The 15,561-nt window shown below is 48.0% G+C and overlaps 1 protein-coding gene across 1 annotated transcript; it reads right to left on the bottom strand.

Annotated features, from left to right (window-relative positions):
* Nucleotides 1-8,425: 8,425 nt before the first annotated feature.
* On the bottom strand, nt 8,426-14,305 carry ACR (acrosin; the record flags this gene model as incomplete). Its single annotated transcript, XM_082635305.1, has 5 exons — nt 8,426-8,959; nt 9,487-9,632; nt 12,507-12,790; nt 12,994-13,200; nt 14,238-14,305. The coding sequence occupies 5 exons, from the start codon at nt 14,303-14,305 to the stop codon at nt 8,426-8,428; spliced, it is 1,239 nt and encodes a 412-aa protein (XP_082491431.1).
* Between the last annotated feature and the right edge of the window lie 1,256 nt (nt 14,306-15,561).

Here is a 15,561-nt window from a genome sequence, read left to right as displayed (position 1 = left end):
CACAACGAAGAGTAGCACCCCAACCCCGCTCACTGCAACTAGAGAAAGCCCACGTGCAGCAACAAAGACCCAATGCAGCCAAAGATAGATAAATTTATAAAAAAGAAAGAAATCAATGCTGCCTGTGAATAAAAATAACCAAATGATTACATTTGTTACCAAACTCAGGTTCAGCTGTTCACCACTCAAAAGCCAATAATTGAGAGGCAAATGTCAGTAGACAGGAAAGATGTTTCAATCAGAAAAGCCGGCAATCTGGGGAAAAGGCAGACTCATATCCCCAAACCAAATCCAAAGATTCTACTCAGCCATGACAGTTTTTAAAGGGAAAAGCGAGAGGGGGGGGGGAATCTCAGTGAATCATCGAGGCAGGAGGCTGTGTTCTGCATCCTTCCCTATTGCGTGCAGGCTGGCTGACTCTCCCTCCTGGCGCCATCTTGCCCGTGTGATCTGCCTGCAGGGTTGCTAAGGGGGTTGTTGGGGATAGAGAGCTGGTCATTCTTTACTCAATTCTTTATTCTTACTTCTTTTTATCTTGGAAAAGAATAAACAGGTTAATTAGGTTCTTTCAAGTTTAGAGGGGAACAGAAATGGGCAAAAGAGCTACTTTCACACTTGCTTTTCAAAATGCTGTGTTGCTATTCTTCAGACAAGCAGGACAAAACCAAAGATAAAGTATTATGCAGAGAAGCACACATCACCCAACCAGAGTGTCGCTGCCTTACTGAAAGAAGAATCGAAGAAATTCACTGAGGCTCTTCAATTAATTAATCAATTAATCAATAGTTAATCAATAGTTGATTTAAGGAAGAAATGGAAAATTTTACTTGAACCAATTTGAGGATTATTACCGAGGAGACAGTCTTTCAGAAAGCCCTGAGGACTGTTGTGCCCATTTTTGGTCAAAGAACAGTTATATACATTTTTGAGACAAAGTGTTACATATTGATAGTTTACACAATCCAGATCTGCGTGTACAAAGGCAGTAGTGGGTCGTCTTTGCTCCTTACAAGATTAGGAAGGAAGGTTCTCACCTAAGGAGGTCTGGTTAATGCAGGTGCACAGCACACACTAAAGGGTCTGAAGAGGCCCAGACCAGGAGAGAGAAATTTTAAGTTTAATTGTTTCTTGTCTTGCCACAAAATGTGAATTTTATTTCATCACTCTGATTAAAAATTTTCTTGAGCCCAGTAAAAATGGACTGACCTGGGCTTCCCTGGTGGCGCAGTGGTTGAGAGTCCGCCTGCCGATGCAAGGAACACGGGTTCGTGCCCCGGTCCGGGAAGATCCCACATGCCGCAGAGCGGCTGGGCCCGTGAGCCATGGCCGCTGGGCCTGTGCGTCCGGAGCCTGTGCTCCGCAACGGGAGAGGCCACAACAGTAAGAGGCCCGCGTACCGCAAAAAAATAATAATAATAATTTTTTTTTAGATGGACTGACCTGGCACTCTGTTTAGGTGTATGCCCGTCCATCGTTGCTTTTGCTGGCATTTTGGACAGAAAAACCAAGCTGCACCTGGACCTTGTGTTAGCATTCTTTATCTCATCTGGCTGAATGTCTTTTTTCCTTTTATTTTCTTCTGTTTTGGTCAAGTAACTAAACAAACTGTATAAATTTGAAATGAACTGGTCTGGAGGGAAATTATTCAAACTTTTCATAATCTTGAACAAAAGTCATTACATTAGAAGTATCATAGCAACACATTGTTCTTCCTTTAACAAAAACATAACAAAAGTGAGTTTACTAATTAAAGTGTGATTAAGCTTAGTTCCAGTGTCTTGTAATTGTGTATAGCACATTTTATTTATTTATTTGGCTGCACCGGGTCTTAGTTGCCACACATGGGATCTTCGTTGCTGGGTGCCAGATCTTCGTTGCGGCACGCGGTACCTTTTTAGGTGCGGCATGCAGGCTCTTTTAGTTGCGGCATGCGGGATCTAGTTCCCTGACCAGGGATCAAACCCAGGCCCCTGCATTAGGAGCATGGAGTCTTAACAAGTGGGCCACCAGGGAAGTCCCTATAGCACATTTTTAAAAGAAGCATGTGTTATGTATTTAATTGTAGAGTTAGTTAAGGAAATTAATCCATTAAATTGGCAAGAAAATGGCACTGTTCCCAGATCACTGTGGAAACATGTTATTGTTACATCACAGGTATTTATTTACAAATTAGAATATCTGAAATAGGGCATTTAGCACTTCTATATGTGGTTTCAGCACCTCTGTTGAAGATACTCTTGGTGCAGTATACATTTATTGTATATTTTAAAAATCCTGGTGTTTACTGAACATAAAACAATAGGCAACACTCCTGGTGGCTTTGTTCTTGTCGAATTTCTTGGAACCTTCTCAGGGTCTGGTGTGAACTGAAATGATATTCCTGCATTGAATATGATTTAATCAGTTACTTTTTAGGCAGCTAGAGAAAAATCTTTTGAACTATTTAGGTGCTTCACCTCTATATCAAATGGGTTTGCTGATTTAAGTAAAGAAAAAAAAATCAGAGCTGAGAAAGGAGCTGGAATTTATTTAGAAGTCTAACTTTTGAATTATATTTTTGTAAGTAGATTTATGCTAATGTTACTTAGAAATAAAACGAACAGATTTTAGGTATTATGAAACACTAAAACTCCAGTTTATTGTAACATTTTTCTGACCTGAACAAAATTTCTGATCATATAAGAACCATTTATCATTTTTAACGTGGAAAAAAATTTGGGGAAGGTCATTTTTGGTTGATTCTGCAGTCTTCTGAAAAAAGACTTAATAAAGAAGTGCTATTTAATCTTAAAGTATATTCTGTCCTACATAGTTCACAGAATACTTAAACACACGTGGTATAGTTTAAGAGGTAACAATCATAAGGCCTTGAATGTAATCATACTAAACAAATTACCTATAGGAGATAGCAGTGGTATAAGAGAATTTATTTCCTAAAATAATAATAATATAAAGTTTGAACTGATTAGAATGTTCATTAAATCATGGTTTGGTTTGTTGCAGCTATCAGCTAACATTTGGTTGAATGAATATAATCCAAATATAATTTTCAATTTATTATATTGCCACTATTGTTAATTTTTTCCTTCTTTACTTTCTCATAGCTGTGTCTTGTCTGATTTAGGTAATAGACAGCTAGCGAAACGTAAAGCACCACTTTTCTGAATGAGTTTGTTTTCAAAGGCTTTGCACTGAAGAAGAAATATGTAGAATTTTTTATTTGCTTTTAAGAATATAGATTGTCATTTAGGAAATGGCCTCTATTTTACAAAGTGGTATAATACTGTATATGTGAAAAATATGTATATTTGGCTTGATATCCGTGTTTCAGTGACTGAAGAACAAAGCGGAGCTGAAATGATACAACAGCCCGTTCATCGTCACTAAGCCACGTCCTGATGGTTACTCTCTATGCAGAGCATAGTTTTATTTGAGTGCTTTAATATAATGCAAGATTTAAATCATCTTAATCAAGGTGAAAAGTTAGAAGCTTGGATTCTTTTTTTTTTTTTTTTTTTGTGGTACGTGGGCCTCTCACTGTCGTGGCCTCTCCCATTGCGGAGCACAGACTCCAGACGCGCAGGCCCAGCAGCCATGGCTCACGGGCCCAGCCGCTCCGTGGCATGTGGGATCCTCCCGGACCGGGGCACGAACCCGTGTCCCCTGCATCGGCAGGCGGACTCCCAACCACTGCGCCACCAGGGAAGCCCGAAGCTTGGATTCTTATCTCAAAAATTTAAAAATCCAAAATTAAACTGAACAGAAATCTTACAAATTCCCGAAGTATATAGACTGAGGAATCATCTGCTTCCAGCCAAGCTCTGGAGTCTGTCGAGTATGATGTTTAGCATGAGCTTAGCATAGAGCTCAGCACTTGGCTAACAGGATAAATTCAGTGCCCAGGCCAGCCCGGAGAAACACAAATGGTAGCCAGCAAGTCCCAGCCTTGGGCTCTGCATTGTTTATCTTTCTCTCTAGGAATAATATCACGGGAATGAATGAATTCTCCTTGATTGCACATATCAAAACTCAATTTTCTAGAGTTTGGGGAAAAAGAAATAATGAGTGGGGCAAGATCAAAGCATATGTTGGAAATTAGCAGTAAAAACAAACAACAGAAAGGTCAGTAAGGCCGCACAGGAAATGCTTCTTGGGAAGGGCAAACCTACTTACCATCCAAAAGTAGGAACAAACTGACTGTGGGCAAGTTGTTGACTTGTGCTTATCTGTTATTATATGAGCAGATAATGAGTCAATTGTTTTCCTTTATTAGCAAACACTAAAAAGAGACCTGGTTTTACAAGGTGAGAAAAAGTATCCCTTTCACTAATTCAGTCCCTGCTAGCATGTTGTGTCTTAGGGGCCTATGGGAACTCGGAAGGAGATACAGGAGAAATAAAAAGAAATGAAATACAGATTGTAAAATAAGACCTCTGAGAAAAAGTTCAAAAAGTTAAGACCATTTTGCTCTGGAGAGGAAAAAGCTGTTGACATGGTTTAATGTCTTGTTATTGTGACTTTTACTAAAGGACTCAAAGTAAGAAGTAATATGATAAGCTGTTCTCCATCCCCAGTGAGGACAGAAAAGGAGGGAATAAGGATCTTTTTTATTAAAAAAAAAAAAAAAAAAAAAACGCAGTGTGAAAAGTTTGAGATCTAAGAACTTCTTGAGCAGGAATCGTCATGAAGTCTTCTATTTGAAATCTTTTGGGTTTTTTTAATAAATTTATTTATTTATTTTATTTATTTATTTTTGGCTGCGTTTCGGGTCTTTGTTGCTGCGCGCGGGCTTTCTCTAGTTGCGGCGAGCGGGGGCTACTCTTCATTGCGGTGCGCAGGCTTCTCATTGTGGTGGCTTCTCTTGTTGCGGAGCACGGGCTCTAGGCGCACGGGCTTCAGTAGTTGTGGTACACGGGCTCAGTAGTTGTGGCTCGCGGGCTCTAGAGCGCAGGCTCAGTAGTTGTGGTGCATTGACATCATTGCTCTGCGGCATGTGGGATCTTCCTGGTCCAGGGCTCGAATCTGTGTCCCCTGCATTGGCAGGCGGCTTCTTAACTACTGTGCCACCAGGGAAGCCCCTGAAATCTTTATTTTTAAGAAAATAAAAAATTTAAAATTTAAGGGATATACTGAATGGCTTTTGAAGCTTCCTTTCAACACTTCTTTTTTTAAAAAACTCACGTTGGAACAAAGAAGATGTCATAAAGAGCACCGAATGTAACCTATGAGTTTAGCTCCATATCTAGAAGAATTTAGCTCACAAAATAGTTTTTGTATATTTTGTGTAGTAGATGCATGAGTGTAATGAATTAAGACCTGCTTGGATGTTATTTTTAATTTAACCTGGCAAATTAATTGAGACTTGAACACACTTTTGTTCACCTTGAAGAATGTATAGCATTATAGAACATCTGAGGATTTTGTTTTAAATATATTGTTATTTGGATGTAGTAACATCAGCAGCCAGAGAGGTTCTGAGAGGTTGGATACTTCGGAACATCTTTATATAGGAAATAGACCTCCCATTTCTTAAGCAGATTGCTTCTGGAATTAGTGCAACAGAAATATTAGCTGGAGTTTAATGGAGAAGTTGTGCCATGCATGAACTGCTCCTATCGGTATATCTTTCAGTTTTCCACTGATGTTTGTGATGCTTGAAAAATCCAAATTCTGCTTGGATAAATTGATTTTATGTCTTTTTTTTCTCTACCTACCTCTTTGCCTAGGAGTCCTTCCACGTTTGTTACTATCAAGAGTTATTGCCCTATTGCATTACTGGTAAGAACTCTTAGCTGTATTCATTCAGAATGCTTTAAACTTATTCATAAACTACATTTGTTTATGGAAAAAAATTCCACAAATGAAATATTACCACACACCTATCAGAATGGCTAAAATTAGAAGGCTGACCATAGCAGGTGCTGGTGAGATGCCTGAGAACTGGAACTCTCCTCACTGCTGGTGGAACGTGAAATGTTTCCACCATTTTGAGAAGACACTTTGGCAGTTATTAAAAATGCTAAACATCGGGGCTTCCCTGGTGGCGCAGTGGTTGAGAGTCCTCCTGCCGATGCAGGGGACACGGGTTCGGGCCCCGGTCCGGGAGGATCCCACATGCCGCGGAGCGGCTGGGCCCGTGGGCCGCGGCCGCTGAGCCTGCGTGTCCGGAGCCTGTGCTCCGCGGCGGGAGAGGCCGCAACGGTGAGAGGCCCTCGTACCGCAAAAAAATAAAAAAAGAAGCCCACGCACCGCAACAAAGAGTAGCCCGCGCTCCAAGCAACTAGAGAAAGCCTGCGTGCAGCAACAAAGACCCAACGCAGACAAAAATAAATAAATTAAATAAATAAATTTTTAAAAAAAAAAGTACTTGATGTGTGATTCCATTTGTATAAACTCCTTAGAAATGTAACTTTATAGTGAGAAAAAGCAGATGAGAGATTGCCTGGAGCCGGGGAGGAAAGGGCTGGAGGGATTACAAAGCGCCACAAGGAAACTTTGGGGAGTGATGGATACGCTCACTGTACTGATTGTGCTGCTGGTTCTGCGGTTGCAGTCATAGGACAAAACTTACACCCACCGAAGCTTACAACCCAGCCATTCCGCTTGTGAAAGCACGTGTCCATACAAAGACTCATCTGTAGTGACCAGAGCAGGTCATTGATGATTCTTTACCAAGAATGTAGTTTCTGCAGAAAACCCCAATAAGCTAACTTCTGTTTCTTGATCAGTTTTCTACACATTAAAAATGAATTACCTCCATTTTTTTTCCACTTCCATTTACAATTTACTGCAATTATATTCATTGGGATCAGTTTTTTCCTTGAAAATATGTTTAGATTTCATATACTGATCAAATTCACAACTAGAACTTCTGCCCCTTTAAGAGTCATCATTGTACATCTTTTATTCCTGACATACCCGGTTTTCTAGTGTCAGAGTTTTACCACGTGCAGGTTTAGCCACTGTTTAATCGTTTTCTGTTATTCTTCCTCGCAATAAGATTCATTATGAATTTTATTTTATATTTTTATTTTTATTTTTATTTTTTTTTGTGGTACGTGGGCCTCTTACTGTTGTGGCCTCTCCCGCTGCGGAGCACAGGCTCCGGATGCGCAGGCTCAGCAGCCATGGCTCACGGGCCCAGCCGCTCCGCAGCATGTGGGATCTTCCCGGACCGGGGCACAAACCCGTGTCCCCTGCATCGGCAGGCGGACTCTCAACCACTGCGCCACCAGGGAAGCCCTGAATTTTATTTTTTTGAGAATACTTATCATTTGCCTAACTATCCCACAGGGAAAGAGTGAACATATTCCTCGGATGCCTGGATGCCCTTCGGTGTTGGTTCAACGTACTGCTTATCCATTTCTTCCCTGCTCCTCCTGTCCCTGCGGGCAGGGGCTTCTGCTCCAGGATCTGTGAGCCATTTTCAGGGCTAGAGTATCCACAGGGACATGAAGGCCGATCAAAGAGTCTTGCTTCACTTATAAACAACTTCATTCATAATTTTTAAAATGAAGATTAAAACATCCATTAGATTGGCAAGGCTCGATGAATTTGTTATGAACCAGATGTGGGGAAACGTGCACATTGAGGGGGGAGCTAAAATAGAAGACTGGAAATTCCCTCCTAGGAAGGAAACGTGACACTACGGCTCATAAATGCCCATACTGTGGAGCGTAGTTAGAGAAGGGGTCCATATGTGCTAATATGGAAATGTCTGTATTTGATAAATGAAAAAAAGGAAGTCAAAGAGTAATATGAACAGTGAAAACATAAGAAGGGGATTAGGTTATAGTCACGTGCATGGGAAGTTTGCAGAAGGTATACAAGAACCCGCCGCCTAGGCTCTGCAGGCTCCCATCAGAGTGTTCCTTGAGCTCAGCTCTGTCTCTCCAGGAAGGAGACCCAAGTGTCAGCTACAGATCACAGGCCCAGGGCAGAATTTTCCACCTCAAGGAGGAGAGAAGAAACAAACGAAGGACAGATTCCTCTCGTGGGTCTGTCTCTTCACACCACCAGGAGAGCATGGCCTCCAGCAGACTTGGACGCACACCCTTCATTTCTAGTCAGCTCACCTCACGGGAGCTGGGAGGCCCGTTGATTTAATATGCAGAGACACTGAGCGCTAAATGACTACCTGGACCACAGCCCCAGGTCACCTTGTTCTAGTTTTTAAAATCAAGATTTTAAAAGAACCACAATTGACATCATTAATACAAGCAATTCCAACTTGTCAGGCGGTGAGCAGAGGCGGCAAGGTAGATGAGATGAGGGATTGAGTTAGGGAGGGCAGATAGGAAGAAGTCCAGAAAGCATCTCTTTATGTACATATATTTATATTTATATTTGTATTTATAATCATTTATTTCGACTTTTTTTCCTCAGGAGTGAGGGGTTCACTGGGTCCGTTGAGAAGGGGGTCAGATCAGAAGGAGGCAGGCTGCTCTGGGATGTCTGTAGTCTCCATTTCATAAGTGCCCTTCCTGTCAAAAAAGGCCTTCCCCTTCAAGGCCTCTATGAGCTGCTGTAGTCGCTTGGCAAAAGAAAGTGCTTGGGGAGGTTTAGTGGAAGGTGGCGGTGGGGGAGGAGGAGGTGGGGGCGGTGGGGCAGTGGGGGGCGGTGGAGCTGCGGGTTGGGGTCGGGCCACTGCAGTGGGGCTCTGGGAGGGAGGTGGTCGAGGAGGGTGTTGGAAGTACCAAGGTGGCCAAATAGAAGGCTGAGTGGAGGCGGATTTAGCGGGGGGTGCTGGAGTAGAAGGAGGGGGAGGGGTGGGCAACTGAATCTTGTGCAAAGCGTTAGAACCAATCTTGGAAGCAATCCAGTTCAGGTAGGACCAGGTAGACGTGTAGACTCCGGGGCGCTTAGCTCGGGCACAGCCTACCCCCCAGCTTGTGATTCCCACGACCACGTAGCTGTTTTCCACGCTGTCTCTGCACATGAGAGGCCCACCGCTGTCCCCCTGCCCAGAAGGACACAGAAGTCACTCTCTGCCAGAGCCACTTTCCCTGCCCAGAAGGGTCATAGACTCTGGGAGGCAATTTTGCAGTCGTATGTTTCCCTGCTGCCATAAACACAGGAGATTGTGGTAAAGTTGAGGTGCACCAACAGCTTCTCTGGGATGTGAGAAGGGTGTGGATTGTCCTAGGTTTCCTCGCAGTGAGGGGGCAAGGTGACAAACCCATGTGCCTGTGGATGTGGTTTTACGTGCGTATGTGAGCATGTGTGTTCAAGTGGATTTGACTGTTCTGCATTCTGGTGAAGAGAGGTAAGCATCCTCTTTGGAGCTGTGTTTGGACGATATGATCTCTGCGTTAGGGTGGGATAAAGTTCTACAAATGGTAATTGATTCTTTGTAGGGGCAGCTGGTGGGTGTCACCTCCCAAGCTCATTGTGACTGCAGATGCTGGAAGACAGGACCAGGGAAATTTGCTCAGGGATCCAAAAAAGAGGTGTCCGCAAGGGCCTGGGTACCCAAAGGAAAGTTACCTGGCAGGTGTCAATCTTGCCTTCAGGATACCCTGCGCACACATTGGTTGAACGAATGCGCCCATTGTACCACCTGGTCGAGTTGCATAAGTCGAGGTCGATGATGTCCACACGTGCCTCCTGCAGTATAGGTGATGTCCTGGGGACTACAGCCAGGCGACTCAGTGGTCAGTGATCACAGAAGACATGTTCTGGGAAAGCCCTGCCTTCCTCCCTCCACTAAAACCCCATCGTTCTGAAATGCTCTGTTTAAACCTAAGATCCATGCAAGTCAATGCCCCTGGCCTCTCCTTACCCACTCCAGAAGGGAAGAAAACACATGGCTGGAAGAGCAGAGGAGAGACGGGAGATGGAGGTGGAGGAGAGAGGAAGAGAGGAAGGAGGTGCCCAGTGGGCAGACGGCAGGTGGAGGATGGATGGATACAGCTGGAGAGTCGTGGACATTAATGGTAGGCGATGGCTTACAGAGGGCATGTTAATAATTATACTGGTGAGCGCTCACTGTGAATCACACAGGCTTCGTCCATTCACTCCTCATGCCCGCCTCATGAGTTAGGAATGGTTATTCCCCTTTTCTCCCATCAGGAGGTTGGAGCACCAATTGCCAAGGTCACAGCAGGGACCTGGTGTGGCTTGGATTCACACCCAGGTTTTCCTCTCTGTACTCAAGTCCAGGCCACACCTTTCGCTCTGGCTCTAGGTCACCCCCTGCTTTTCGTCCTCCCCCCGTTGTGCACAGGACCCGCTGGACCTGGTCTCATGAGTCCCTCCCCACGCGCCTCGTATCTGTTTAGAGATGTGGACAGAGCAGAGCTACGGCAGGGCCTCCACACACAGGCAGACCTGTCAGGGGCACGGGTGGTTGAAATGACCCCTGAGGCCACGTCAGAACTTCCTTTATTGCCTCAGATGCTCGGCCATGACCAGGGGTCATGGAGCAGCCAGCTCCATTGCATCTGGCTTGGAGCCCAAGAGCCAACGCGACCGTCCCCTCTGCATCACGTGGTCCCACAGACAGGAGGGTTCCACTGGCCCTGCCACAGCAGCACCCACAGCCCAGCCACAGCCCAGTGGGCTTGAATGTCATCTGCAGTACAGATGGGGAGTTGCCGGATCAGACCTGTCAGAGGGGCAGACCCAGAGCATGGCTCTGAAGCCCGAGACGGAAGGCAGGAGCCCCATGGAGCACTGTGGGTGGGGCAGGCACAGGAAGCGTTCAGTAGATGGCTGCTGAATGCACGTTTGTGTGGCTTTGGTTATGCTTCCAATCTCCTTAGCCCCACCTTTCCTTCCCATCCAAGCAGCAATGAGGGTTTTGTACATGCACTGCCCTTTGGGTAGGGGTAACACGGAAATAACAATGGCAAGCCTGGCTTGTTGGCCATTAAGGTGACCTTTTAAATCTATGGCAGAGCCCACAGTCTTGAAAGCCATGAGATTCATTGTTAACAGCCAGGTGTCCTGAAACACAGAAGAGTTTTCTCAGTCCCAGCACCTTGGCTTTAAACATCAAATACCAAAAAAGCCTGCAGGAGCTAAAAATTCAATGGAAAAAGAGGCCGATTCCCAAAAGCGCTCTTCCAGCCCCAAAGCATCTGAGTTCAAGGAACAGGTAGGTCAAGGAAAAGAAAGGTCGGAAGGAATATCACAGGAGGCTGGGGGTTTCTTTTAGACTTGTCCTTAAAGGTGGGGGATGTGCTTGGAAAAAAAAAAGATAGAAATCTCATTAAATTTAAGGTGATTCTAGAACAAAATAGGTCTTGCGTGACGTCCAGGGTATAGGTGGGAGCCCACAGTTCTCCTGAGCAAAAGGACAGCAGAGGTGGGGTTGGCGGGCGGCGGGGGGGGGCGAGTCACCGGATGGAGATCCTGAGATCAGCCTCCCAGGGACTGCAAGAACCCCCCAAAGAGCCCCCGTCGGACGGGTGAGCAGAGCAGGGCAGGCCAGGGGGTGAGACAAGAAGGAAGTGTGTACTTGCTCTAGAGATCATGGCAGAGCCACGGACACCAACAGCCGGACAGGGATTGACACCCCAGGCCAGGGAGGAAAGGTTGTGAGTCAGCAAAGGCCAGTGAAAGCAAAGGCAGCTGGGAGGAGATGCCCTTCCCTGAGGGACAGCATAGGTGGCAATCCTATCAGAAACTAAGATCAAACTTTGAGAGAGGAGAAGACGAGTTAAGGGAAGAATCCAAAATTACTGATTTTTGTTACCAAAAAAAGAAAAAAATACTGAGTTTTAAACCCCAAATAATTGAACTGCCTTGAATTAGGAATCCCAGATTTTCCATTATCAATGAACAAATGAGATTGAAAGCTAAGTTAATTTCAATCATATCTTCACATCCCTAATGTGACTGAGTGAAGACTCACGCACCCACCTACGGAAAGCTGAATGGGCAGCTCACGAGCAGAGGCCTGTCCTACTCCGTCCTGCCCCGCTAGCAGAACCTTGCTGCCCGTTGCTGACCCGCAGAAAGCCACACCCACCACCGGCCCCTCTCCCGGTCTCCAGAGGACACGCGCAGTTACGGCTGGGCAGGAGGGGCTGCCGGGAAGCATGGGGAGCAGAGGTGGCACTAGGACAGAAGGGCCGGGCTCGGGAGTCGCAGAGCTTGGAGACCACGTGACCTGGCCCTTCCATATACAGATGGGGAAACTGAGGCACAGAGAGGGAAACTCGGTCTAAAACCCTTCTCCAAGTGCTGCTTCGGGGCGCGTCCCCCACTTCCAGAACTCACCCCGGGGCTCCAGGCACAGCCTCGACCCCATGCTAAAGACGCCAAGGTTCTCCTTGCGCGTGCCATCTGCCTCTCCCCGGGGGGGCACACCAGCCACCGGTGAGGGGCCCTGGACAGGGAACTCTACTCTGTTGCTCTGGCTGTGAAGGGGGACAGTGACAGGACCCACTCACAGCACCGCGCTGGGGACTGGGTGGGGCTAGAGCAGGCGTCCACATATTTCCCCTTCACCTCAAGGACCACCAAGGGGATGAGCAGCACTTCTCCCTGCAGGTACTCACCATTGTCTTTTAACAATCCCCAGCCAGCCACCCAGCATGTCTGGGGAATTCTGGGTGCGCCTGCCCAAAACTGGGGCAGGCAGCCTGGTCCAATGAAGTGCCCACAGGGAACAGGAGGGGTGATCTTCATGAGAGCGATGTCGTTTGCCTCTGAGCCCGGGGAGTATTTCTCGTGAATGATGATTTTCTCAGCATATCTCTCCTGCAGAGGCGGCTTCACTGGCTTATTGCTTCCCCACACGACTTCGTTTGCTCCGAAAATCAGCCTCCAGTCGGTAACTTTGCTGTGGGCACAGAGGTAAGCCAGGTCACCCTCGCTGTGGACTGGCTGGTGACCGTGACCCTTGGAGCACCCCATCCCCAGCAGGTGCGGCTCAACCACACTGGGCCCAAAGCCTCAGGTTTCCCCGGCACACAGGCCCTTGGAGAACGCCCGGTTCTGAGAAGAGCCTTTCTGAAGACCCCCTCTGCGTGTCCCCGCACATACTTTTTGCTCTGGAAGCAGTGAGCAGCAGTGAGCAGCCAGTGGGCGTTCAGCAAGGTGCCCCCGCACGCATGATACCGCCGGTTGTTGTGGTACGTGAAGATCTGGAGGCTGACCATCCAGGGCCAGGCCCCGTGCGCTGCGGCCTGCCCGCCGATGATACGCATGCCCCCTTGCTGGTTCTGCCTGAACCGTAACCCGCAGGGGCCACTGAGGAGAGACCATGGGCACAGTTCCAATCAAGAACAGGCCAGCCTGTCCTCGTGCTTCCACAACTGGGGGAGGGGGCATGGGGCCGGTCATGGTGGGGAAGAGCCGTGGGGTCCTGGGAAAGCAGGGGCCGCTCGCGGGTGTGGGATCCAGGGGGACAGCTGAGCAGCGGTGCTGTGGCGGCTGTGATGGGACAGGAAGCCACGGGCTCCAGGAAATATTCCAGGGGTGGCATTTCTTGGGTCTTGTGAGTGTGGTCACAAGGTGGGGATAGAGGGGGCCATGGGTAGCTAGGACAGACTGTGAGGGCCCTAGAAGTATGGGAGATCCCTGATCAGAGGGGGAGGCTAAAGGTGGGAGCGGAGGGGGGTAATCTTGTGTGGGAGACTCCGGGAAGAGCCAGCGGGTCCTGGGGCTGCAGGGCTGGGTTGGACAGTGGTAGGAGGAGAGCAGCCGCAGGTAGATAAAGTGACCCCCAGGGGAGGGGGCACACTGAGGCGGGAGCGGCCCAGAGGGGGAAGGTCAGGGCTCTGTGTCTCTGGTGGGAGTTTGGCAGTCATTGGCATTGCGGGGTACCTTGGGGGCTTGGGATTCTACACATGGAGTGGAGGTCCCAGAGGTACCACCTGAAGATACCCTGGGGCCTTTGGGATCACCCTCAGTGGCTGCGTGGCGGGGGGCGGGGGGGGGTTCCAGTATCTGCGGGAGGACAGGAGCTCCTAAGAATCAAGACTCCTGTTCAAGAGACAGTGAAGTCAGTCGCTGGGCGGGGAGGGAGCACAGGCCTGTATGCTGCAGGGCCCGAGGAGTCAATCTCTGGCGGAAACCATGGACGTCTGGGGCCCTGGGGGCTCTGGGCTGAGGATGCTGGGAGCAGGGCTGGTCTGGGTTGGGGATATGGGTAACAGGCGCTGTGAGACCTGGGGGACTGCTGAGGCCCCAGCTTGGCTTCCTCCAGAGCCCTGGACAGAGGGAGTCTGGGTGGGGTCTGTTACTCAGAAGACACCCTCCCCACCCCAGGTGTCTCTGACACTTACTCACACATGGTGTTATCTCTAGCAACCACAGACACTGCCAAGACCAGCATAACGGCAGTTGGCAGCATCTCTACCAAACTCCTGCCCCAGCCTGGCCTGGAAGCCCAGTGACCTCACAAAGCTCCATGGCCTTCTGGCCAATCAGCAGAGTGACCTCCCACCCCCCCACCCTCCAAGCAGTTGGGCCAGGCAGGAGGAGCCCTTTAGCTCAACCGGTTCACACTGAAGTGACTTCCCAACTTCCTGCACAGGTTTCCCCCACCCCAGGGTGATGCGGGTTCACATGCAGCCCCCTCCCTCTGTCCCAGGGCCAGGATCTTCAGTCCCAGTTATCTTCCAAGGTCCCACACCATCTGAGGTTCCAGCTTTGTGCAGGTTCAGGGTCTGACCGTCATGCAAGCTGTAGCCACAGTCCCATTCCAACTCACTGACTGAGGGGCAGCTCAGCCACTCTGTGACAAGATGGTGCAATATGTCAGCAGTTCGAGGCAGGCTCCACAGGTTGACAGACCCTTAACACTGCGGGGGGGAATTGTCTTTCCCTCTTCCAAGTGTGTGCTATCAGCACGCTTTCTGAAGACCATTTTGAACTTACCCACCTTAAGACTACATAGCCCACATTTCTCTCCACAGGGTCTCGGTCGGTATCTTCTACCTGAGTGTCTCCAGGTCTCCTCCCTGGGGCCATGTGCAGCAGGGTGTTGTCTCCTATACCTGAGTGTCAGGAATTCTCAGCACAGTTACCTGAATGTCATGAAGTAATGTTTCTTCTGATTGTCAGAAGACAGCATCTCACCTCCCAGAGTAGGAGAATGCTCACCTCACCTACCTGGATGTTAAAAAGTTTTACCTCCCCTGTAAGAGTGTGGGGAGGTCGCATCTCTACCTACTGGAGGAGCAGTCTTAGCTCCTGTACCTGAGTATATGGTCTCAACTGGCCTATCTGAATGTCAGGGAGTTGCACCCCACCTATATGAGTGTCACAAGGTCCCACCTCTCCTACCCGAGTGTCAGGACACCTCATGCCCTCTTTCCAGGTATGAAGAGTTTTCAAATTGTCAGACGATCTCGATGCCTTTACCCGAGCATCTTCTCTGACTAAATGTCCTACCTTCTCATTTCATGTAAACTTCAGGAGGTCACATCCCCCTCAACTGAACATCCAGCAGGCCGCATATATCTTAGCTGAGTATCAGGGGGCTGCCGTCTCCTCTCCCTGACTGTGACGATGTCTCTCTTCTTCCATCTCAGGGCCAAAGGCCTCAACTCCACCACCTGAGTGTCGCTTTGTCCCATCTTCTCTGCCTGAGAACCAAAAAGTCTC

This window comes from Mesoplodon mirus, assembly GCF_964341445.2.
Source record: "Mesoplodon mirus genome assembly, chromosome: 11".
Lineage (NCBI taxonomy): Eukaryota > Metazoa > Chordata > Mammalia > Artiodactyla > Ziphiidae > Mesoplodon > Mesoplodon mirus.
The sequence above is the reverse complement of the archived record's forward strand: the minus strand, read 5'-3'. Positions and strand labels throughout refer to the sequence as shown.